General features: G+C 40.8%; 1 protein-coding gene across 1 annotated transcript in view; it reads right to left on the bottom strand.

Moving 5' to 3' along the window:
* Positions 1–1,869: 1,869 nt before the first annotated feature.
* tm2d1 (TM2 domain containing 1) overlaps positions 1,870–24,808 on the bottom strand; it is a 33,300-nt gene continuing 10,361 nt past the window's right edge. Inside the window, exons 5-7 of the mRNA XM_060941337.1 lie at positions 18,550–18,623; positions 6,193–6,307; positions 1,870–2,408 (exon numbers count right to left, since the gene is read on the bottom strand). Coding sequence (XP_060797320.1) covers positions 6,197–6,307; positions 18,550–18,623 — 185 coding nt within the window. The 3' untranslated portion in view covers positions 1,870–2,408; positions 6,193–6,196. The remainder of the gene's footprint in view (positions 2,409–6,192; positions 6,308–18,549; positions 18,624–24,808) is intronic.

Raw genomic sequence — 24,808 nt, 5'->3', positions numbered from 1 at the left:
TCAACGCCCAGTCACTGATCACCCTTGTCCTCAATGCCCGAGAACAATGGTGATCAGTGACTGGCTGTTGAGAACAACGGTGATCAGTGACTGGGAGTTGATAACAATGGTGATTAGTGATTGGCCATTGGGAACTTTGCTAATCAGTCAAGTTCACTAGGAACAATGGTGTTCTGGTTATTGTTGTTGAACATCAGCTCATGCAGGTTTTTTGCATTAGTGGTGGGTCAACTGAACCTGCTTTATTGACTTGTATAACCAGCAGCTGTGATGTGAACTGGAATGCTGTCCTGAGTGCAGCACGGTTGCTCACCTCTGCTCAAAAAGTCCCGAAATTATTTGTCAGGTTCTTTTTTTAAATAAAGTCACTAAAGGGGTCAATAAAAGCTTAATACTGTTGAATTGCAATCAGAGGCCAGGGGTGGGAGAATGGCCTCTGATTGGCTGTTCAACCTAGCAAATCAGTGTAGAAGAATAAAACACAGCCAGCAAAACAAGCAAACAACACATAAGGTGACACGTATTCTCTAGCCAAACAAAAGTTCCAAAAGCACACTCCACTGCGCTAAATAGTATGTCCAAATGGTATATCAATATGGACAGTGATACTGGTAGCTAGCTACTATTTTTGACAATACCGCATCTTCTGTTTTTTCATTAAAAATGACAAGCTACTTCCTTTTACGCCAGTACAGAATGTAAGTGCATGCCTGCAGCGTGTCCGAGTGCAACTTGTTACAGAAGATGCGAGGCAACGGGAGGCGAGCATTAGTCGCCCTGTTGGAGCTTGTCCTCCGACCTTGGCTTGGTTCGTCATTTCTCATCTACTTCCTTCACCTTGTCTCTGCTCGAGGACACAATGACCTCCTGTAGTGCACACTACAGCTTGTGAGGAATCAGTGAGGTTGAAAGTGCAGGAAACTCCCTCCCCATTTTGGGACACCACAAAAGGGTGTCAAACCCCAGAGAGCTGCAACAACGTGTCCAGTCTTGATCTCCTTCTAGAACTTGCCACTATCAGAGAGAGACAGAAAGTGAGTGAGTGCACCCATAAAACACAGCTGGATGAGGAATGGGCTTCTCACGGGGAGGGAGGGAACTCGGTACTGCGTCTTTCTCTCTCATGGGGAAGAGCACTATAAATCTCCTGCCTCTTATCCTGCTGCTGTATTGATAAGCTCTGCTCTCGTGTAGTAAGTGCAAAGACGAGAGGAAAGCAGAGCAGAGGCTGGGTATAATCTCACATACACAGGGCTATCAGGGTCAGTGAGTAAACTGGACTGCCACCTTCAGGAGGTGTTTCAGATCAAAGCTGACTTAGCAACAAAGCAGAATGGAATTTTATTAACAAGAAAACACAAAATGTAGAATAAGATTGATAAAGATGGAGCGTTCACCTCATGAGATATTGTTAAGCACAAGTGTCCCATGCCAGCTTTGGCAACTTATTACAGACACAGGGGAATGGACAATCTATTTCCACATCCCTGAGCTGAGCTGAGCATGCTGTGGCAAGGACACTGCAGTTTGTAAAAGATGTGCGCGCGCACACACGTGCACACACACACTGGGTGCAGTCTGACAGGCCAATGCAGCAATCACTTGCGTGTGATGAAGTGGCTGACTCCATTGGAGCTTGTATTAATGACAGGGAGTGTGAGCCGGTGGAGGCAGACCAGCAGACGCACTCTAGTGAAATTGAAGTAGCACTTGACATTGCAGTGACACGGATTTGTCTGAAGATCAGAGAGGGGAAAAATGTGGACACTTTTCACACGGGAAGCCTCAGTACGTGATAACATCTCTCATACCTGCTATTGTACTATGTTAGTAAAGCAAAACAGAAAAAACAACCAACCAACCAGGACACACAGATAAAACTTTATTTAAATAACAATGACAAAACAGAAGGTTTTAAAGGAATAATAATAAAAGTTTTCCTCTTTTCAAATAACAGACATCACTATGTTGTCAATAAATAGTCTACGCACTGAACTTCCAGTTTCCCAGGAAGTTTGTATGGAATCATGTCACGTGTGCGCTATCACTGCAGCTTGAGGTGGATATTTAATCAAATACATATGGGTGAGAGATTTCCATTGCACAACAGTATAAAGGATGAACTGCGTTTCTGCTGTTCAGAGTCAGATGAAAGAAGGACGGATGGTGAGGGTGAGAGGAGATGCAGGAATGCAGGTGGGCTTATCCACTTTGGAGAACACAGGCTTAACATATTTACGATCCTCAGCAGTCCAAACACTTTCTCTCACACATACACACACACACACAGAGAGAGCACAAGCAGTGTCTGCCATATCCATGTGTCTTCCCAATTGAAAAGAGAAAAGGCTGAGATTTATTCGACACAATCTTGGATGTCAGATTTTTGTCCTGTCCTCACCGTCCACCTACATGCAGAGAAAGGGGAAAAACTTAAGTTATGCTTGGAAATGGGTCCAGAGTAATACACATCGGGAAGATAAACGTGTTTTTTCCACAAGTTGGAGGAGACACACATGGCGAAGGATGACTCCCATGCTAAAAATGTATCATTTTTTCCCTTTTGTGAGAAAGAGAAAAAAAAAAAACCTATCTTCACATGGAGCTCTTGACTCACTTTCATCCTCTGGGTAAACACTGAAAAACTAGGCAGGAATTAAAATTGAAACCTGAATCTACAGTAAGTTTGAGGGGTCTGTAGGATCTCTTTGTTCTCATTAATTCAGGCTCAGGCCTGCTGTTAAACATCTCCGCTCTTCTTACATTAAAGTCTGTATTGTGCCTCCATAGTAGCAACTATGTGTTTTGGGATACAGATTTGAGAGCCATAAAGACTACTGGGAATGATATACATTACAGAGAGAGACCTTTAGAGAGAATGATTGGCAGACAGACAGAAGCAGAAAGACAGACAAAGAGAAGTGCAGAGAAAGAGGAGGAGGAGCCTCTCAAACCAGCTATAGACACTATAGAGCTCCTAATGGCCACCAGATGTGACAGTTCCACGTGGCCCTGCCATTAGTAATGATGCAACTAAGACTAACGCTAACCAGTGAGAGTGCATTAATGAAAATGTTTGAAGAGAGAAAGAGTGGTTTGATTCTGATTGGTTAGAAGGTGGTGATTAATTTTCTAGAACAGCAGCCCTGACAGTAGTGCTGGCTGTAATTCAAACCACAGGTTGCACTCGATCTAATACACTAATTTCCATAGTAACAAATTACACAGGGACGTGTGCCGCGAACACACAACATAAACAAATCGAAAAGTGGGCAATTGTTAACATGCTGACGTTTTCTGTAAAGAGATGTTTAACATTTTGGAAGGAGTCTCCAGTGTCAGCACTTTGTAACAGTAAAGCTGGAACGTTAAGTTTTACAACACAGGAAATGTTTCATGACTGAGGAAGTTTGTGCTTTACGGTTCCTCAGTAACATGAAAAGCTGCATTGTTTTTCTAATTAACTTCAAGACAGAGGAACAAAGAGAGGGTGGTGAGGGAATGACTGTTTATACAGTAGAGGGTATAATGTATACTGTTGGTAAATTGCTGTGGTGTAATAGGAATAAAATACTTCAGGATGTGCGATTATAGGAAAATATTCAATTTCATGGTGGTAAAATAACTCTGCTTCACATCACACATCACCTAATCATTGATTTTTTTTTTGTATAATACTCATGGACCACTGTTTTATTCCTGACTTACACTTGTGTTCAAAATAATAGCAGTCCAACACGACTAACCAAATCAATCACTGTTTTTGGTGGAAATTATATTACTACATGGCAAATAATTTACCAGTAGGTGTAGTAGAGTCATAGAAAACCAACAGACCCAACATTCATGATATGCATGCTTCTGAGTCTGTGTAATCGAATAATTAAGTGAAAGGGACGTGTTCAAAATAATAGCAGTGTGGAGTTCAATTAGTGAGATCATTCATTCTGTGAAAAAACAGATGTCAGTCAGGTGGCCCTAATTTAAGGATGAAGCCAGCACATGTTGTACATTCATTTCTCTCTGAAAACCTGAGAAACATGGGTCGTTCCAGACATTGTTCAGAAGAACAGCGTGCTTTGATTAAAACGTTGATTGGAGAAGTAAAACGTATACTGTGAAGAAGTGCAGAAAATGATGGGCTGCTCAGCTAAAATGATCTCCAGTGCTTTAAAATGGACAGCAAAGCCAGAGAGACGTGGAAGAAAACAGAAGACTACCATTCGAATGGATCGAAGAATAGCCAGAATGGCAAAGACTCAGCCAATGATCAGCTCCAGGGTGATCAAAGACGGTCTGAAGTTACCTGTGAGTACTGTGACAATTAGAAGATGCCTGTGTGAAGCTAATCTATCGGCAAGAAGCTCCCGCAAAGTTCCACTGTTAAAAAAAAGACGTGCTTAAGAGGATACAATTTGCCAAAGAACACATCGACTGGCCTAAAGAGAAATGGAAAAACATTTTGTGGACTGATGAAAGTAAAATTGTTCTTTTTGGGTCCAAGAGCCGCAGACAGTTTTTCAGACGACCCCCAAACACTGAATTCAAGCCACAGTACACTCTGAAGACAGTGAAGCATGGTGGTGCAAGCATCATGATATGGGAATGTTTCTCTTACTATGATGTTGGGCCCATTTATCGCATACCAGGGATCATGGATCAGTTTGCATATATCAAAATACTTGAGGAGGTCATGTTGCCTTATGCTGAAGAGGAAATGCCCTTGAAATGGGTGTTTCAACAAGACAACAACCCCAAACACACCAGTAAGCGAGCAGCATCAGGGTTCAAGACCAACAAAATAAAAGTTATGGAGTGGCCAACCCAATCCCCAGACCTTAATCCGATAGAAAACTTGTGGGGTGACATCAAAAATGCTGTTTCTGAGGCAAAACCAAGAAATGCAGAGGAATTGTGGAATGTCGTCAAATCATCCTGGGCTGGAATACCTGTTCACAGGTGCCAGAAGTTCTCAGAAACCGTGGTTATACAACTAAATATTAGTTTAGTGATTCACAGGAATACTAAATCCTTAAGATTTTTTCAGTTTATACAGTAAATATTTGGAGTTTGTAATGAAAAATGCAGACACTGCTATTTTTTTTTGAACAGCCCAATGTTCATTTTTCTTCATTTTCTGTAAAGTAATTAAAATATTGATACATTTTTCTTCATGTTTTGATGTAGAATATAATGTGCATTGTTCCCAATGCATGGAAATAAAAACTATTATAAGGATTTTGAGCTTTACTCACGTTTTTAAACACACTGCTATTATTTTGAACACAACTGTATAACAGAAGTAGTTATGTTTGATGTCATGCCCAGCTTTGCCTTGCTAAGAGTGCTCACTCCTTCCCCGTATATTGAACTTGAACTTGTCCAGGTGTCCCTCCAGTCCAAAGGGGGAGCTGTCTGGTACTGCAACACCTGGTCTAGACAGCCGTGACAAGTTCAAATACATGGCTCTTCAGTGTTGGCGGGCTGGCTATCGGGGCTTTTGGTTTGGGTAACTCTTGCTTTGCGCCATGGGGGCCCTGCACGGGCCAACCAGCGCTTTATTATTTTCCTTTAAATGTTTATTATTTCTTATTTCTTAATTATGTTTAAATAAAATATTATTTAACCCGAACAACGGTGTGAACTCCCTTTATGTTGTGCTTATTTTGAGCCAAGTAGGCACGACATTATGAATAGCCAGTGAAAGGACTTTTTCAGAATTAAGGATGGGACCAAAATCCATGATGCTTCTGAAATACCACTGTTAAGACTATATATGTACCCTAGGGCATAGCTCTGGAGATTACAGAAATAAGTGCAATGTCACAGGCTTGTCATGTTTTCCCAAGCTTTGCTTTGCAGAGCCTGATATTTAATTACTCCTCCCACGAGTGAGGCTCCTTCTGAGGGACAGTGTGGGGGACGATGCAGGAAGCCAGGAAGCAGCACAGGTGAGTGTGTCCTTGCTTTGCCAGTTTGCTTTCATACCCCAGGAGGTCATTTTCCTGCCCTGACCTTCACAACTTTCCTCTAGCAGTCTCTCTCCTAAAGAACCTTCCTCTCAAGTCCACAACATTCCCACGAGCTACCAAAATCCTGGCTCTCTGACCCTGTTCCATGTAATGGATTTTATCAGTTAAGCCCTGGACAAATAGAGAACAAATGTTTCTTGGCTTTAGGGCCTCTCCTCACCTCCTCAGAGAGAGATCTGTGTTCGCCTGTATGTCTCGTTTGTTATGGAGAGCCGTACGAGCCTCGCTCCGTAGTAGTCTACGATGTAATCCGAACCGTCAGATGGACCTACGATCTACAGAAGGAAAGACAAATTCATAATTAAAGAAAACAAAATGTACACAATTTTCTGGGACTCAAATATAGTAGGCATGTGTGTGACTGATATTTCAAAGCTAATGCACAGAACGAGAAAAACCTTTTCCATAATCACATGCTCAAATATTCACATACATGAGATCATTACACTTTGCAAGTCTGATTTATAAATACATTTTGCTAAAATAGCACAGAGTATTTACAAATTTTTATAGCTTTCTTCATTTTTATAGCATATAGTAAGCCATAACGTGTGTTAAATGGCATACGGTAACTGGATGCAGTAAGATACATGAATCCCGTAGCTCCAGTGCACCAATAAGAAAGAAGGAAGTGTCAGGCACCAAACATGTCCATATTTGGGGTGAAGGGAAAGCACCCAGGCACGAGAGGAAAAAGATTTGCACATGGCGAGGCAAATCTTTTCCTACACTTTGTTCAGCAGATCTCAGGTTAAGCCCTTTACATAGTCTTCAATTAAAGGCAGAGTTTCTAAGTTTCAGCCTGTTGTTAAGTTCTCTCATTTGGCTCTCTCAATGTGTCGAGTCCACAGCCGCTCTTGGGCCTCATCCAACTCTGAGATCACTGCAGTTGGTTCAGTGTAATGGCTTCCTGCAGGCCTGCACACTCAGCATCCGGCCCAGCCACCTCTGCTCCGATTCTGACGGATAATAAGAACACACTCTGGAAGTGGGTGAAGGTGTTCACTGAAGCGCGCACACACATTCCGTGTTCTACCACGTCCAGATAAGACCTCATTTGACCAACAGCAGCCATTTCCTCCCAGCCTGACATGATGGAGAGGGCTTAGACTGCTCTGCTTGTTCGGGGATTATGAGAAAACACATGTGTGCAAGCACACTCTCTCCTGTCTCATTCAGATTTATCAGAGCAAACTGAAAAGTTACATATCATTTATCTTCAGGCATTAGACCGAAAAGCCCCCAATGATTCTGGACTCGAGGGACACAATCGATGAATATAAATAATAACAACATGTTCGAGGTGTTTATTCATTAGTTCTGAAAGATGCATTCCCTGGCCAACGCTGCTCTTAGCGGACGTAGTCGGAGTTAAAATATGGTGCTGTAACGGAGAGAGCTGGGCGTAAATGGGCTCTCAGGGGAAGCGATACTCTTTATCAAAAGTGTCATGCTTTAAAAACGGAGCGCCCGGACAAGCTTACAGCTAATTGAGAGTGTAAGTGTGCGGCAGCTCTCTGTGCCAGCCGCACTTCTTAAAAGCATTGCTCTCTCAGGGCCTTCAATAAGACATTAAGAGAACAATAAACGCTTGGAGAGCCCCTGTTAATCAAAGTGCTGGAGCCATTTAAAAAAAAAATGAAATAAAAAAGCTTGCTCCATTCTCCTTCCTGGTAGAAGACCATGTCAGAGGAAAGAACACGAAGGAAGCTGTTTTCACATCTGAATCAAATCCTACATATTGTGATTTTAAGATGAGGAGATTCCCACAACAGGTGTCATTTTGATTTTATATAATATAAATAACACACACACACACACACACAGCCTAAGAGCAGAGATCCTGATGAGTATGCGAGCAAAATATTTGCAAGGGCACAAAATCAACCTGAATGTAATAATAATAATAATAACAACAACAACATAGCATATGAACCATCGAATTGTGTCATGCATTTCACATCAGTAAATTGCTGCAGTGTCTTGTGACAGTGACACCAATAATCATATGCATCACCATTACAAATACATATTTATTCCTTTGACACCGCATGCCATGCGCCAGAAACACCACCATGACATTTATTATGGTGTGACTGTGCTGGGTGCCTGGTGGACAGCAGTACAGTGCTTTCACTTTACAGTTACCATCGAATATCAAACTTGATACATCCAACAGTTTTCTAGTTACATCTGTTACGTCCCCGTGCGTCGGAGCTCGAAGCACAGCCAGACTGTAAAGCGCACACGTGCCGTTAGGACTAATTAGCACGCGCCTGTTCCTGATCAGAGATTAGTCACAGCAAAACTATCAATTGTCCAAACTGGTGGACTAATAAAACTATTTGAACTAGTTTTATATAAAACTGTTGTGAACATTTTCCGTAAAACATGTTAGTAAATAATCCCATATTATTTTTAAAAAAGCAAAAATTAAAAATAATTGCTGGATAAAAACCTCATCTCATCTCATTATCTCTAGCCGCTTTATCCTTCTACAGGGTCGCAGGCAAGCTGGAGCCTATCCCAGCTGACTACGGGCGAAAGGCGGGGTACACCCTGGACAAGTCGCCAGGTCATCACAGGGCTGACACATAGACACAGACAACCATTCACACTCACATTCACACCTACGGTCAATTTAGAGTCACCAGTTAACCTAACCTGCATGTCTTTGGACTGTGGGGGAAACCGGAGCACCCGGAGGAAACCCACACGGACACGGGGAGAACATGCAAACTCCGCACAGAAAGGCCCTCGCCGACCACGGGGCTTGAACCCGGACCTTCTTGCTGTGAGGCGACAGCGCTAACCACTACACCACCGTGCCGCCCTGAATAAAAACCTATCTTATGTAAATAAATATACAAATTTCATTCTCTGGTGGTCAAGTGTTTATGAGAGACGTTTCCTTGCACTGATGTTTGTATTCCCTGGGGTGGTACACATATGTCGTTCGTTTGTATGGACGTCGTACGGTCAAGCCGGCAAAAATCAGGTTGATGCATTTCTCTTAAGAATGGGGCTCTGTTCTGCTATAAAGGACAATTTGAGCACTTCTTACAAATCTAATCAATTTTTATAAATATAATCTCTATCAACCAAATCTGTAGCATATGTATGATTACCACAAGACTAAGACACATTTCCCTTCACTGTTCTGTGAAAAGAACAGAAAATAGAAGTCGAAGGGCAACATACAAACTTAAAACACTTAAAGCAGATACGCAGAACCTTTATTTTAAATACATTACTGAGCGGATAGTATCTCCATCCTTGACTCTTGTATGCTGCATAAATGGGAATAAAAAAAAATATATATTTTTGAGAGTTAAAAATCAACCGCAAAGTTGGCATTCGAGCTGCCCCGCTGAGCCAGCCAGCCCTGAGTGTGTGACGTCACAGCGGGAACCGGTTTTAAGGCCGAGGCCTTTGACAGCTATAGACCAAAGTCATATCAATAAAAATTTATGGTGAAAGTAAGAAATACCGTTACCGACTTGCTCAACTAAGACTGATTTGACTTCATTGATTGTGGGTTGACTCTCATTAAAACAGGATAGGTGTTATAACTTATGCAACATACATGTACATGCATGCATTTTCACTGATAAAACGTAAAAGGCTAATTAAATAATCAGATGAACTGAGACAATCGCATTCTGAAGCAAATTAAATAAATAATCTTATACCGGTAACTTAAACACACAATACAAGTTACATGTATTAATCTAAATGCAGGTAAACAGCGAGTGTTTTCTTGTTTTTATCCAAATGAGTTGCATCTTACCCGTCTGAGTTCTCGCTTCTCAAAGGCCGATCTTGTGGCTGATTGTTTTGAAACAATCTGACTTTCAGTTGTTCATTCACGTCTCCGTTTATTCACTTCTTCCACGCAAGGGCGAGATATTGCTGCTGAGGCAACCATATCCAGCGAAGGAATCAGATGGCTGCTCCACTCATTCTCCGTTTTCTCCATACTGAGTACTCCGCCATTACTGCTCGGCTCAGGCGATTACTAAAACCCGGGATGGGACGTCACATCAAAGGTTTTAGCAACAACTGCGGGGAAGTCACTGCCCAAGTGATGTCACATCCCGTTCCATCCTGGGTTTTAGCAACAACCCTCAGCTCACACTCTGGGAGAACTGGTGCAACTGAACTTACTTTCCCTTTCCTTGTAGTTTTATTTTTCTTTAAATTGTTGGTACTGCACACTCTTTCATTACGGGCTTATAGCCAACGCTCCTCAACAGATCAGAGGTCTCGTACGAGTCTTCAGTAAAATGTGCAGAGCAGAGGAGAGACCACTTCGTAGGTGCCCAATGTGCCCGTGAACTTCTTGCAAAACGCGTCCAAATCTTTGCAGTTTGAACATTCTTGGGCCATGAATGCAACGTAAATCCACCTTCTGTCATGTTGCTATGGCGATAAATTAGCTCAAAATGGAGGATTGGAGTTGCAGTCAGCTCTGTGCTTTAGTATAGCGGAAATGGCAATGAGACCGATAGACTTCCTGCTGTGACGTCACTGATGTCAAGGTCAGTCACTCAGACCGCTACCTATATGAATCACTTTAACTGTAAAAATTACTATACAAGATGTATTGTTAACGCTTAAAACTATTCCTGTGCCATTCTTGAGGTCTCAAGGCATTTATAAACAAAAAGTGAGGTCATGGTTTTGCGTATATGCTTTAAGGGTTCTTCTGTGGTACCTACAGTGTGTTGGAGAGATTCGATGTAAAAGCCTATACTGGCTGTTTCACAATCAGGGTATACTGTACTTTTCGGGTCCACAATAGCCCGAAAATCAAACCTCGGATTTTTGTGTTTTTCTGCTGCCAAAAATTAACTGTACAGTATTTCAGAGCTGCAGGTCATATACTGGGCATCAGTGTTGTAGTCGAGTCACTAAACCTCGAGTTCCCAGTGTTCAAGTCCAAGTCATTAAAGAAAATTATGAGTTGAGTCCGAGAACAAGCCTCCAACCGCACTATCCGACTAGGCATATTGGGTGAAAATTCAAATTCAATCCAAATCGCTTCAACTGGTTTCATTGAATTCAGAATTGAATGCAGAACAACATACTTTTACAGAATTAAAATATGTTTATCCGTTCTTGAGATATTACAAATCAAAGATTGAAAAAACGGCTTAATTTTTAGAAAACAGTTATTAATATTATGTATTCGGATAACATGGTCTAAAATTAGATCTCATTAACGAATGAGATCAAATGTTTTTTCTTAATAACTCCCCCCCCCACAGATATTTATGTGGAAATTGGCAGGCACACAGATGGTTATACACTGAATACAAAGTTTAAAAATTAGTAAAAGCCAATTATGCAAATTAGTTTTTATGCTAATGAGGGAAAACTTTAAATCGGTACACTCTCTTCTTCAGAGTTTCACCCAATAGCTTTATTTGTGCAATATAAAGCCGATCTTAACTCTCATTTATACATCACAAAGAAGGAGAAATCAATGTTAAATGATAAAATATGCATAAATAAGCACCAAATGTCATTCCCATCTACCATTCTCTATCAAAATAAAGTAATAAAAGAATATATTTCTAATACCCTCTTTGTGCTCATAACATTGTGAGTTATTCATTCATAACGTGAATCATAACATCAAAACTAGCTGATGGAAGTTTTTTGCTGAATACGTCATCAGAAACAGTGAGAGCGAAAGAACATTCCTATAAAAGTTATCTGATTGATATTCATGGGTAATCCAGACGGAAAGCGACCAGAAGAGAGAGAGCCTGACCGCTTTCCCATGATTCACAAATCACTGGCAGTTTCCCGACGTCACGCGAGCAGTGTGTACTCTGTCGTACCAACTTCAACCTGCCGTTACTCCCAAAGTACTGAACAGGGGTAGGTTTCCCAAAAGCCTCTTAACGAGGAGAAAGTGTGTTCATTGTGCTGCTCGCTCGACCATTTAACGAGGATCTTTTTGATACGATGCTTTTGGGAAACTCAGCACAGATCCTAAGATAAATTTCTTTGGAAACAAGAGATTATAAGCTTTTTAATGAGAGTATTCATGATAGAAAATATTCAAGAGTTAAGCAATGACAGATTTGGAAACTTACAGTAGTGCTTGAAAGTTTGTGAACCCTTTAGAATTTTCTATATTTCTGCATAAATATGACCTAAAACATCATCAGATTTTCACACAAGTCCTAAAAGTAGATAAAGAGAACCCAGTTAAACAAATAAGACAAAAATATGATACTTGGTCATTTATTTATTGAGGAAAATGAGCCTATCACATATCTGTGAGTGGCAAAAGTATGTGAACCTTTGCTTTCAGTATCTGGTGTGACCCCCTTGTGCAGCAATAACTGCAACTAAACGTTTCCGGTAACTGTTGATCAGTCCTGCACACCGGCTTGGAGGAATTTTAGCCCATTCCTCCATACAGAACAGCTTCAACTCTGGGATGGTGGTGGGTTTCCTCACATGAACTGCTCGCTTCAGGTCCTTCCACAACATTTCGATTGGATTAAGATCAGGACTTTGACTTGGCCATTCCAAAACATTAACTTTATTCTTCTTTAACCATTCTTTGGTAGAACGACTTGTGTGCTTAGGGTCGTTGTCTTGCTGCATGACCCACCTTCTCTTGAGATTCAGTTCATGGACAGATGTCCTGACATTTTCCTTTAGAATTCGCTGGTATAATTCAGAATTCATTGTTCCATCAATGATGGCAAGCCGTCCTGGCCCAAATGCAGCAAGACAGGCCCAAGCCATGATACCACCACCACCATGTTTCACAGATGGGATAAGGTTCTTGTGCTGGAATGCAGTGTTTTCCTTTCTCCAAACATAACGCTTCTCTTTTAAACCAAAAAGTTCTATTTTGGTCTCATCCGTCCACAAAACATTTTTTCAATAACCTTCTGGCTTGTCCACGTGATCTTTAGCAAACTGCAGACGAGCAGCAATGTTCTTTTTGGAGAGCAGTGGCTTTCTCCTTGCAACCCTGCCGTGCACACCACTGTTATTCAGTGTTCTCCTGATGGTGGACTCATGAACATTAATGTTAGCCAATGTGAGAGAGGCCTTCAGTTGCTTAGAAGTTACCCTGGGGTCCTTTGTGACCTCGCTGACCATTACACGCCTTGCTCTTGGAGTGATCTTCGTTGGTCGACCACTCCTGGGGAGGGTAACAATGGTCTTGAATTTCCTCCATTTGTACACAATCTGTCTGACTATGGATTGGTGGAGTCCAAACTCTTTAGAGATGGTTTTGTAACCTTTTCCAGCCTGATGAGCATCAACAACGCTTTTTCTGAGCTCCTCAGAAATCTCCTTTGTTCGTGCCATGATACACTTCCACAAAGATGTGTTGTGAAGATCAGACTTTGATAGATCCCTGTTCTTTAAATAAAACAGGGTGCCCACTCACACCTGATTGTCATCCCATTGATTGAAAACACCTGACTAATTTCACCTTCAAATTATCTGCTAATCCTAGATGTTCACATACTTTTGCCACTCACAGATATGCAATATTGGATCATTTTCCTCAATAAATAAATGACCAAGTATAATATTTTTGTCTCATTTGTTTAACTGGACTCTCTTTATCTACTTTTAGGACTTGTGTGAAAATCTGATGTTGTTTTAGGTCAAATATATGCAGAAATATAGAAAATCTAAAGGGTTCACAAACTTTCAAGCACCACTGTAAGTACAGGTTTTCAAGTACTGTGCAGTGATGTTTGTTCAGGTGGTAACTGTAATAACAACTGAAGTGGTGATGATCCTTGTGGCTTCCCGGAGAGGACACTTTTTGGGACACGCTTCAACCACATGTGAAGCTCTGCCGCAAATGTGTCTCGCATCTGTTTCAAGTCCTGTTTTTTACTGTGCAACAGCAGAGTCTCCTGCTTCACAAGAAACAAATATTTTCTTCAAAAAATCATTTACAACCTCATCATACAGGTATGTTGAGTGTTTCCTGGAGAGGATATTTTTGATGGACACAGGATTCTATCAGAGGTACTTAGTTTACAAAAATTAAAAAAATAATAAATGTAACGTCCACATAAATATCTTTTTATTGTGAATGGAAGTATACGTCCCAAAGTAAAACCTAGTTAGTGCTAAAAAAAAAATGTAATTCTGAATTTAACCAGTAAAATCTAAGTGTAATAATTAAAGTAGAATTAAATGAAATGACCACAAGGTCAAAACATATTTATGAGAACTTTCAGAGACAGTACTGCTGTAGAGAGGGCTGGTGTGTTCCTCTCAAATAATGCATAAAAAACTCCAGCATGTATATGTACTGGACCTAGTTGCAGGAGTTAGTTGGTGTGATTCAAAAGAGACAACCATGATCGTAAAACAGCCCACACCAGAAATTCCGCATCAGAAAGGGTTTCAAGTAAAATCTTTCCAGGATACCTAGAACCCTTAATTATCCAAAGAACCCATAAAGAACAATTCAGTAAGACTTGAATATAATGGTTATTGTTTCTCATTTGCTATATAATCATGTGTTATAAATGCTCAATGAAAGAGTGTTACAACTACTCTTATACCACAGCACTGCTGAATGCTTGGTTCTGACTGCTTGAGTGTTGATTAATTTTCTGTAACAGCAACTCTGACAGGAGTTCTTGTCATTATCACAGTGCAGTCATTCAAATCACCGGTTTATATTCATATGCTTGTTATAATGCATTATTGTTTCTATAGTAACAATTTACACAGCAACTTGCATGGTGGCTGATCCACATAAAAAACGTCTCTCATTTTTTCATGAGAAGTTTTCTGTGAGAAGACGTGCTTTCCAAAGACAGATTAAAAGACTAGACTTGAAAAGAATTTCAATGGCGACAATGACCCCTTTTACACAGCCTGTTCAAGGCGGGAACGTTACACCTTTATTCCACCTCACGTTCTGCATAAAACGTCTGAACGCGGAAGAGGGCTTTGTGGTGTTACGCCTCTGAGCTGGAACAACAGGTAGTAATAGAGCTGGATTCGACGGCTGCGTAAAAGGGTCAGGTGGCACGGCACGACAGGCGTGTGACATTTTTGACCTTGACATTTTACTTTCTGAGATCAGCATGTATTCAAACATGCCCGTCTTCAGCATCTAAGGTCTGCACGCTTTTCGGCCTCAAATCACTTCCGACTTCTCTTCACTTCTCCTCCAAACTAATTCTGATCACACAAACATGTCGCTTGTACATGTCTCTCCACTCTTCTCTTCCTCGTTACTCTTCACTTTCTCTCTCATTTTCAAACAGTTTTCTGTGACACTGCCCCCCCAAAAAAAACCCCAGCTTGCTTTGTACTGTAAAGGACACACACACACACACTTTAATAGAAACTTGAGTCACTCATTTCATCCGCTGTTGTTTTTAATGCAACACCGGTATGCTTGAAGTATTCATATTTCTGACATGTCACACCTTCATATTCATGACACGTCACGCCTCAGGTTGCAGAGCACCAGCTCGCAGTGGCACGGCTTCCTGTTGGCTTTATTTGGTTCACTGTAAAATCGCTAAAGCTAGAATATCGAGGTGCCTTCTTTATGCTAATATTGTAGAATATCTGTTTAAAATGGGCTCATGTAACTTTACACTGTAAGCAGAACAGTGCGTCTCTAGATCAGACCTGGGCATTTTACGGCCCGCGGGCCGCATCCGGCCCTTTGGTTCATTCTGACCGGCCCGCGTAAGGTTAATTAGAAATTACAAAATAAACATATTTTCTAATTTTACCTCATGCATGGACTGAATGTGCATTGCTTTTATTTTGAAGTTGTATTCAACAAAAACGCAATGCGCACGACATGAACATGACATGAAATCCCACGAAACCTAATCCTGCGATAACTACTTCCGTAATTTGTCCAGACCAACCACAAACTTGTACGTCATCCTTCAAACGGTCCAGCCAATCACATAGTGTGACGTCACCAGCAGGCGCCGGAGCCCGAGCCGATCTGTAGATCTGATACCTACACCGAATCGACACGGCATCATTATTATAATATGATGTATCTTGCTTGATATGTGGAGTAGAAAGACAATATTGTGATGTCTTTATTGTGTTTTTTTTTGGGGGGGGGGGGAATGGTACAAACGTTCACATTTTGTTAACCATTGTTTTGGGAAATTTGATTGAATAAATGACGTTTTTTGTAAAGCAACCTCGTTTTTTCCCCATACTCTTACCAGTCTTAGCAGCTTGTAAAAACAATGTTATTTACTGTTTTATACAAAGAAATACAATTAATATTATGCAGAATTTAGTTCAGCCTTTTGGTCCGGCCCTCCACAAAATTTTCTGTTTCTCATGTGGCCCCATAGAAAAAATAATTGCCCAGCCCTGCTCTAGATGAATGGGCTGTTACAAGCTCTACTTCAGAATATCTCTCTGAGGGTGTGGTGTACATCACACAATCTGAACAAGTATGTTCCTGCAATCCACACCTGCTTCTGTCCATCTGTAAAATGAATAACATTGGCTGGCCAACCTGTAGGCAAGAAACGCACCATTAAATCATTTACGTGTACATTTTCACCACCAGCCAGAGTGACAGCATGTTTTTAAACATTATGGAAGTCTCAACAGTATTCCCCAATTCAAATAGTTATTCCCAGAGTCATCACTCATCACGTGCACAAGCGTTTGATGAATATCCATGCAGGAGGCGGGTGAGTGCGGGGGCCGAGCACATGCTTCTCTTATGTATAGCTTCATTCAGGCCTGGAGAGCTTAATGAGGATGGAGAGGGTGAGGTTAGGCCTAACGAGATGACAAATGGACTGGCTTTCTTACTCTCCCATCAGGCTCAGGGGGCCTTAATGTGAGTTTGGGGGGAGGCTCGGGGGACCATGTGCCCAACCAGAGCAGCAGGGAAAAGGGGGGGGCGAAAACAAACCGCATACTCATTAGCCTCTCTGAGAACACGAGCCCCCAGAGGAGACAGCACAGAGACACAGGTGCTACCAAGCACAAAAACACAAACTCTCTCTCTCTCTCACACACACACACACACACACACACACACACACACACACACACACACACACACACACACAGCACTATTGGGGCTTTTTGATTATACAGTTTAAAGTGGTTTCTCTGTTTACACATATCATACTCCAATAAGGTTAAGCCAAAATTATTTTTGGAAATTGATAGCTAATCAATATACATTTTCTAACTTTTTGTTTTGTTCTGTCTGGTTCACTAATGGATGATTTGGATCCATTTTTTAGTGTAGCCTAAAAAAGGTAATTCCTGGGAATTTTATATGCAAATTTCAGGATGCCAGGATGCCTCACAAGGCCAAGAAAAAATAATTGTTTGTTTCCGGTTACCCGACCGACCGTTTAAAAAAATGCCCCGACCCTAGACTTTTTTGTTAGATGTTTAAAAAAAAAAAATGTATTTTCGCCGACCAACAATAAATTTTGAAAAAAAAAAAAATCTGCATTACGATTTGCATAATATTGTCGATCTGACAAGTGACTAATTCTAAAACGCATATATCGGACAAGAAACACTCATTGATTTCTCACGGCCTCAATCTGACGTCATGACCTCTTTCCGGGAAACTCCGGCTTGTGTTGTACACAACGCTAGGCATCATGGCGGCCAACGAAGTGTTCTCGATTATCGTGATCGGTTGCGACCACACGGAAGATTGTAAGACAATAAGTTCATTTTATAAGTTTTCAACTGTAAAAGAACTCTACGAACATCATCATCCTCCGCTGGACGAGTCATGCAAACAGTATACACACAGCGCCCAGGCTAACGGCGGTATCGATATCACGATGGAAAGCCTGCTCAGCAATTTTGGCTTGCGGGCACTGACATTTGAATGTAAACGGAAGCCGGAGTTTCAAAAAATGTTAGCTATCAACAACATTTGTAGTTATGTTTATAGTTCCTTTAAGCGTCCGAGCACTCCATATTTTATCCATGGGCTCCGAATCCTGTATTCCACAAGCTTCACTGGTTTTCTTAGGCCTGGTTCTGGATGGTTGAGTCACAGAATGACACTTCCCCACTATGTGCCACTGTTTGTCCCACACCTAAAATTTATTTTAAAAAAAAAACCTACCTACCCGGTATTTTGTGTGATAAAAAAAAAATAAAATAAAAAGACCTACCTACCCTATTTTTTTTTCAAGATGTAATAGGAAACAAACAATTATTTTTTTCTTGGCCTAATGAGCCGATGATGACCTTTTTTACACAGGCTGTTCAAAAAGTGTTGCTAAAACAATCCAGTATTTGTCATTATTCTCTTTTAACTAATGATTTGATTAAGATCGACAATGATCCTGACGAAAGTACACTGCAGAAAATACATCAACAACAAAGTAAAATCTGATAAATATTAAGGACAATCAGTTCAAAGCATACAATGATTTGAAAGAAAACACCCTGCTGTTTAATTACGACTACAATCCAGATTATCGGTTGTAAAAAAGAATCATGAATAACTCGGACATACCTGCATGGATATCAGTATGAAGTCCACCAGACTTCCAATTCCACAGAAACCCACTGTGCAGAACTTCAGCAGCCCTGGAAAGACGCACAGAATTTTATCAACTACTGCAGGTCTCTCAGCCACCCACTGTCTGCGTACTCGATTCCCTATCGGGCCACATGCACCGCTAGGCGATACAAAACAGTACTTTGCCGTGCTAGCCCATGAAGAGGGTTTGTTTGACTGCAGCAGGTTTTCTGGTCAAAGAAATCACACAAGCCTTTGCAGGTAAAATAAAGAAGAGTGAATAAAGCCAGTACTACAGACAATAAATGGCGAATAGCTTGTGGCCCAGGGTCCTGTTTTGTTGAAAACATTTTCAAAATGGCGACCATGTGAAGAGCCAAAACAGCATTTGTCATTATTTGCGATAATGATGTGTTAACTTGTTGCCATAAATGAAAAAATTCACTATTTTGCATTCCGGTCACAGCCTTTTGGATGCAGAGTGAATAACTAGTTTGGCTTAAGCCATTAGAGGTCGGAGAGAATTGCAATAAATTAATCCTCCCCCATCTAGTAATTTAAACATAATTACTGTTAATCATTAGTAATAGCACTGATAATTGGTCATTGAGCGGCTTAATCGTGTTGATTCCAGCACTGATATCAAAAGAGAGCCCGTTCAGCCGTGCCAGGTCGTGTGTTAAGAGCTGAAAGGCGCAGCAGCTCGCAGGTCAGAGAAGTCCAGGTGCAAATCTCAGCTCTGGCACTGTGTGGGCCTGCCTCTTACAAAAAGGAAAGGAAGTGTTTAGCTCCCATCATGCTTTGTACTTTTGCAGGTGCTTAATTGATGCTCTTAATACATGGGGAGAGGAAGAAAAGGAGCCTTATGCTGTCCCACTTCACAGTGGCTGCAATGAATTAAGCATCGGCTCCTCTACGTGAAAACGTTAAAGTTAAATTTCGCAAAGAAAATTCACCCTGGCTTTATTCATTAACCTGGATTTGGATCAACAGCAGGAACACGCTAGCAATTTAGCGGACGCTTGCTGATACATTCTGATTATAATTACATGGTCAGAAAGGTGGAAAGACAAAAATATTTATTTGGAAAAAAGAAATTTGATCAAATTTGATTTATGCTTTATAAATTTTACTTTGAGTTAATTTCAGAAATCTCAGAGACCTCAGTTTTAATACATGATTAAAATGCAATTTTTAAGGGCCTTATATACAGGTAGTCAGTCAGTCATCGACTTACAACTGCGTTTAGTTACGACTGACCGGTCGTAAACCGATCTGGTCGTAAGTCGGCCTATGTTAAATGAACGCAAGTATATTGTGATGTGTAATGATATTGTAATCATCTTAAAGTCTTATTTTATCAACATTTTCTTATTTCATTACTTTGGCTCATTATTTGGTTTAAGTCAAACACTGCATACTACACTGCGTACAGTACAATTCGTTTAATATGTGCAAAACAAAAAATACGAAATACAGGTGTGAAAAATAGAAAACATTTTAGTTTGAAACATACCAAAATACAAATGTAAAACATAGCAAAATACAAAACTTAGTGACCGCTGGCATCACTGGCGCTTGGCTGTGGGTCGACTATGTCATCATCAGCTGTTGCAGCGCTCGGGCTGGCGGGAGGATTTGCTTGTTTCATAAACCAGGAGCTGGGGCGGAAACTGTATGACGGAGTGCGCGAGGGCGCACGAGAGAGACTGCGCATGTGCCTGGAGCTGGGGCGGAAACTGTTGTACGCAGCGAGAGGCTGCCGGGAGCTGGGGCGGAAACTGTCGTATGCTCAGCTAGCTCAGCTGGGAAACACTTGCCAGTCATAACCAGGCGGTCGTAAAGTCGATCGGTCGTAAGTCGCATAGGTCGTAAGTCGACAACTACCTGTATTGTATATTTATACACACTGTATTTCCTTTTTAACAACATCATTTGTTTTAGCCCCCCCCCAAAAAAAATATATCCTGCATATTAGGACATTTTTAAATTGGGTCTATTTTTTTCTCTGTGATTGCTGTGGGAAACAAATGAAACATGCTTTCTTACTGTATCGCCTTTACAATGAAATATCACATATTATATAGACACAAGTATTTTACTGGGAAACACGTCACTCATATTTTTCATACGAACTACGTCCGGGACACAGTACATCCCCCCCCAAGATCCTCACTCGTGAGGAAATTGATGAATTGTTTTGATAAATTTGGGTGAAATTGTTTGTGAAGGTGTCTACAACCCCAATTCCAAAAAAGTTGAGACAAAGTACAAATTGTAAATAAAAACGGAATGCAGTGATGTGGAAGTTTCAAAATTCCATATTTTATTCAGAATAGAACATAGATGACATATCAAATGTTTAAAGTGAGAAAATGTATCATTTAAAGAGAAAAATTAGGTGATTTTAAATTTCATGACAACACATCTCAAAAAAGTTGGGACAAGGCCATGTTTGCCACTGTGAGACATCCCCTTTTCTCTTTACAACAGTCTGTAAACGTCTGGGGACTGAGGAGACAAGTTGCTCAAGTTTAGGGATAGGAATGTTAACCCATTCTTGTCTAATGTAGGATTCTAGTTGCTCAACTGTCTTAGGTCTTTTTTGTCGTATCTTCCGTTTTATGATGCGCCAAATGTTTTCTATGGGTGAAAGATCTGGACTGCAGGCTGGCCAGTTCAGTACCCGGACCCTTCTTCTACGCAGCCATGATGCTGTAAGTGATGCAGTATGTGGTTTGGCATTGTCATGTTGGAAAATGCAAGGTCTTCCCTGAAAGAGACGTCGTCTGGATGGGAGCATATGTTGCTCTAGAACCTGGATATACCTTTCAGCATTGATGGTGTCTTTCCAGATGTGTAAGCTGCCCATGCCACACGCACTAATGCAACCCCATACCATCAGAGATGCAGGCTTCTGAACTGAGCGCTGATAACAACTCGGGTCATCCTTCTCCTCTTTAGTCCGAATGACACGGCGTCCCTGATTTCCATAAAGAACTTCAATTTTTGATTCGTCTGACCACAGAACAGTTTTCCACTTTGCCACAGTCCATTTTAAATGAGCTTTGGCCCAGAGAAGACGTCTGCGCTTCTGGATCATGTTTAGATACGGCTTCTTCTTTGAACTATAGAGTTTTAGCTGGCAACGGCGGATGGCACGGTGAATTGTGTTCACAGATAATATTCTCTGGAAATATTCCCGAGCCCATTTTGTGATTTCCAATACAGAAGCATGCCTGTATGTGATGCAGTGCCGTCTAAGGGACCGAAGTTCACGGGCACCCAGTATGGTTTTCCGGCCTTGACCCTTACGCAGAGAGATTCTTCCAGATTCTCTGAATCTTTTGATGATATTATGCACTGTAGATGATGATGATGATGATGATGATATGTTCAAACTCTTTGCAATTTTACACTGTCGAACTCCTTTCTGATATTGCTCCACTATTTGTCGGCGCAGAATTAGGGGGATTGGTGATCCTCTTCCCATCTTTACTTCTGAGAGCCGCTGCCACTCCAAGATGCTCTTTTTATACCCAGTCATGTTAATGACCTATTGCCAATTGACCTAATGAGTTGCAATTTGGTCCTCCAGCTGTTCCTTTTTTGTACCTTTAACTTTTCCAGCCTCTTATTGCCCCGTCCCAACTTTTTTGAGATGTGTTGCTGTCATGAAATTTCAAATGAGTCAATATTTGGCATGAAATTTCAAAATGTCTCACTTTCGACATTTGATATGTTGTCTATGTTCTATTGTGAATACAATATCAGTTTTTGAGATTTGTAAATTATTGCATTCCATTTTTATTTACAATTTGTACTTTGTCCCAACTTTTTTGGAATCGGGGTTGTATATAATAAAAAGAAACTCACACATTGGCTTGAAAATATGCAGTTTATCTTCTCATGTTGAAAAACTCGTATTTTTCATACAAAATGCATCGCGGATTTGAGGGACATATTTCCCGATATTTCACTCTGATGACGTTACTCCCAGCGTTTTCCCACTGACTTGACGTGCGTTGTCAAAATGGTGAACCGGTTCAAAATTAAAATTATTTTGCTTAACTTGCATATTTTTTGTGGATGTGTCTGTGTAATATAAAGAACATTACACAGTGGCATGAAGATATGAAGTTTATCTTCTTGTGTTGAAAAATATTTCACTCATTCACTTCGTTCACTCGTGATATATACATTCATCACTCAAAGATAAACTTCATATCACCACTGTGTAATATCCTCTCTATATTTTATGCCAATTTATACCACAGCACTCTAGAATTTTAGATTCTCACTGAGCTGAAGGTTTTGATCCTTATTATTATTATTTTTTTTAAAAGAGCAGCAGCTCTGAGAGTCGTACCAGCTGGAATTCAGATCACAGCTTTATATGAATGTGCTTTATATAAGAATTGCTAATAGTTTATCGATTCTTAGACAAGGACTTATATAGCAGTTGCTGTGCATAATATTAAGCTAATAATAAATAGATTTACAAAGTGCTGTTATTGAACAAAAAAAAAAAGTTTATGTAATTATTAAGAGAAAGGAGCCTCCTGTGTTAAATGCTTGGTAACCATCAATAAGCTTTCTGACAACGGATTTTATGGTATTCAGTAACAAGTTGTATTTTATAGTTGCCTTATTATTAAAAAAAAAAAGGCTGGTGAGGGAATGACCATTTACAGCTGCTGCTTACGATGTGAGGTTCTTGAATGAAAACGGATGCAAGCAACTTGACAACAATGTGGTACAAGAGGAATAAAACACTTTGGGAGAAAATAATTAACTTTGGCGTTTAAGTGTATGGAGTCCACATGGCCCCAGAAACCAAGTAACTCTTGCACCAAATAGAACATTCTTAGTATCTCCTGAAAGAGAAAATTACTCTCAAAATGTGCATATTTTAATGATTATAGCTTTGTTTTGACATATCCATCAGTATTTTTCATAATGTTGAAAAATTAGAACAGGACTTAAATTTTTCTTACTCATAAACCAACATATACATTAATTAAGAACAGTTTAGCTACATGAATTAAATAAAGATTGAAAATACTGATAGGCATTTCAAGAACCATAGTAAAACCATTGAGAAAGTTTCTTGCACGTTTCTTTCCTGCACATGATTGACCGAGCGTGTTCTTCCTCCCGATCCGTATTTTACATCCTGATGGCATAACGTGCAGTACGCCTTGCCTGGTTCCTTGATCTTTCGGATGTGTTCATAAAGATATTAGTTTCCGACTTTAAATTCCAGCCACTGACAATTCCACGGATTCTTGATACCGTTTTCCTTGTCTACTTTTTTCCACGTTGTCATTATCGCCATCCTCCCTCTGTACCATGTCTCTCCATGACACAGACATAGCGAAAAAATCATATCACTTAATCGGGGCGGCACGGTGGTGTAGTGGTTAGCGCTGTCACCTCACAGCAAGAAGGTCCGGGTTCGAGCCCCGTGGCCAGCGAGGGCCTTTCTGTGCGGAGTTTGCATGTTCTCCCCGTGTCCGCGTGGGTTTCCTCCGGGTGCGCCGGTTTCCCCCACAGTCCAAAGACATGCAGGTTAGGTTAACTGGTGACTCTAAATTGACCGTAGGTGTGAATGTGAGTGTGAATGGTTGTCTGTGTCTATGTGTCAGCCCTGTGACGACCTGGCGACTTGTCCAGGGTGTACCCCGCCTTTCGCCCGTAGTCAGCTGGGATAGGCTCCAGCTTGCCTGCAACCCTGTAGAACAGGATAAAGCGGCTAGAGATAATGAGATGAGATGAGATCACTTAATCACAAGCTACATTGTTAATGTGTTTGAAAAGAGTAACCTGAAAATGGTAAGAAATGGCACGGTGTCATAAAACGGTCTACGATGTCGTAAAATACAGACACACCTGGCGTTAGATTCCCCCCCATCCAGTAAACAATGTACTCATCAGCGATTACAGTCCCCAACCATTAGCAGAGTACCCCACACTGCCTACATTTTTTTTTTGGCAAAAATACATGATTTACAAAAATGGCATTTTTGCAATCAAATCTGCGGAATTCCGCAAATTTTTCACAGCCCTGAAGGAACTCTGCTTCACGTCTAGCCACGTTATACCACCCAGTCATTGATTATATTACTATAACATGTATGAACATTATGCTTTATTTTATACACATTTCCTCAATTTAATTAATTTCTGTCAAATGAGCCCCGGTGTTCTGGACTCCGCCAGCATCACTGATGTGACAACACTCAGACAAAAT

Source organism: Neoarius graeffei, chromosome 15 (assembly GCF_027579695.1).
Source record: "Neoarius graeffei isolate fNeoGra1 chromosome 15, fNeoGra1.pri, whole genome shotgun sequence".
Classification (NCBI taxonomy): domain Eukaryota; kingdom Metazoa; phylum Chordata; class Actinopteri; order Siluriformes; family Ariidae; genus Neoarius; species Neoarius graeffei.
Note: the sequence above shows the minus strand (reverse complement) of the source record. Positions and strands in the feature narration are given on the sequence as shown.